Raw genomic sequence first — 1,965 nt, 5'->3', positions numbered from 1 at the left:
AGTTATTTATAGCCCAGGCGAGGGTAGGGAACTAGGGGGAGAGGGGGGGGGGCTGGGGAGGGAGAGGGGGAGGAGGAGGGAGAGGGGGAGGATGAAGGGGAGGAGGAGGGGGAGGCGGTGGAGGCCAAGGCTCCAGAGCTACTCTTGACCTTCTGGCTCTCCTATAGAAATGAAGAACTAGTCCTTCCAAAATCAACTGCCAGAAAATCTCAGGATAGGGAAGGTCAGGTAAAGGATAAGGACCTGTCCACACTGGGAGCCAGGAGACCCACACAGCCTCTCTGCATGTGAGACCAGAGTCCCCCACACAGCAGGAATACCCACTTTTCCCTGGTTTCTCAGGCTGCCCTGTCTAGCCTGAATCCAGTTCCTATCTATCCATTTGCAGCCACCCCTAGTGAAGAAATGTTGGCTCTAACAGGTTCAGTTTTCCAACTCATGGAAAGCCACCTTGGCAGGGCCCAGTGAAGCTTGAACTGACCAGCACAAGACTGGGGCTACCTTCACTGTCCACCCACTTGAGGGTGAGTGGGTGCTCCTTGTGCAGGCCACACATGTCTCGCACGTCCTCACAGAGGTCATGGAAGGTTGTTGAGGACTCCACACTGGTAATCAGGATGTCCCTGGGAAAAAGGGGACAGTGGTATCTATCATCAGGACCACAAATGAATCAGACAACACTGCTTAATTAACCATGTTACTGATTATGAAATGAAAATTTCCCCAAAGACAATTTGACAGCCCCTGTAAAACACAAAATAGAACCACTGACCAGTTTTCAAAATGACCCCCATGCCTCTACAGAGAACCAGGCTGATGTGAGAGAAGACGTCTCCTAGTAGTGGCCAGGCCAGGATGTAGACACAAGCTCATTAACTTCATTTAGGTACAACACTACAGTCGATCCTCCTTCCAAACCTCAAGGGCGCAAACCAGGGTGTGTTACCCAGGGTTACGGTTAAATAATTTAATAATCAAGGCAGTTCCTAGATGCCCTGGGGGGATGATATGACCTACCTCCACCCAAGTGCAGCCATGACACAATTCCAAAAGGCACATGTTTTGGAAAATCAAGTGATGGAATGTCACTGCCTTTCATCTTTTCATCTCCAAATGGGGTCTGAGCCTCTGTAGATGTCTCAGAGCGGCCTTAGGTGCCCCGAGGCAAACAATGATATGCCCTGGAGGAGGAAAGTGAAAGGTGGGGGTGTTGCTCCCCTATCCTCACAGAAAAGGGTCTCAGTCAGAAGCGAAGAGTTTCTATGGAAACTGAGCAAGAACCACACCTTCCCTGAAGCTGCAAGGAAAAATCTACCCATGCCTGACACCCACAGAGTGAAGGGCTTAGGGAAGGAAACCTAAAAACCCGGGAACAGACAGGCTGGGGTTGTTGCTGACCTCCTGGCTTCCTCACCCCCTGGCTGTCTAATGTGGCCCACACAACTGTCAAAGAAACAATGACCGACACCTACCCAGCCCCCAGCACACCAGCTGGGACCTTCAGGGGCTTGCCTGACCCATGGGCCTCACCCATTCTGTGAGGCTCAGGTGAGATGGCCCAGGTCCCACACTCTCCACAGGAACTGATCCTGTCTGTCCTAGAATCCTGCCTGTAGAATCGTTGCAGATAACAAAACTGAGGCACGGGAGGATTCATGACTAATTACTGGGGACTCCCACCCATAGGTACCTGTTACCTGGGGTCACCTTGACCTAGTACCCACACTGCCAGCAAACCTAGTAACAGCCTGTCCTGCAACAGGGAACTGTGAAAGTCAGGGCTGACACTCCTTCCTTGGACCTCTTACTGATCCCAGATGGAAGTCACCCTCTGTTCCTGATCTTTAGTACCCAGAGGACAGGTGGGCAAGCTACTGAGGCCTCAGCACTTTGGAAGTGCCACGGGGGCCAGACTATCACCCTAGTCACCTCTCACCTAGGCCAGGCAGTGCCTTTGAGCCCTCA

At 52.1% G+C, this 1,965-nt stretch overlaps 1 protein-coding gene across 1 annotated transcript in view; it reads right to left on the bottom strand.

Moving 5' to 3' along the window:
* Prkcz (protein kinase C zeta) overlaps window positions 1–1,052 on the bottom strand; it is a 125,117-nt gene extending 124,065 nt beyond the window's left edge. The window contains exons 1-2 of the mRNA XM_008852633.2: window positions 1,018–1,052; window positions 502–623 (exon numbers count right to left, since the gene is read on the bottom strand). Coding sequence (XP_008850855.1) covers window positions 502–623; window positions 1,018–1,037 — 142 coding nt within the window. The 5' untranslated portion in view covers window positions 1,038–1,052. The remainder of the gene's footprint in view (window positions 1–501; window positions 624–1,017) is intronic.
* Between the last annotated feature and the right edge of the window lie 913 nt (window positions 1,053–1,965).

Source organism: Nannospalax galili, unplaced genomic scaffold (genome assembly GCF_000622305.1).
Source record: "Nannospalax galili isolate Female #2095 unplaced genomic scaffold, S.galili_v1.0 scaffold806, whole genome shotgun sequence".
NCBI lineage: Eukaryota > Metazoa > Chordata > Mammalia > Rodentia > Spalacidae > Nannospalax > Nannospalax galili.
This window is presented reverse-complemented; position numbering and strand designations above follow the sequence as displayed.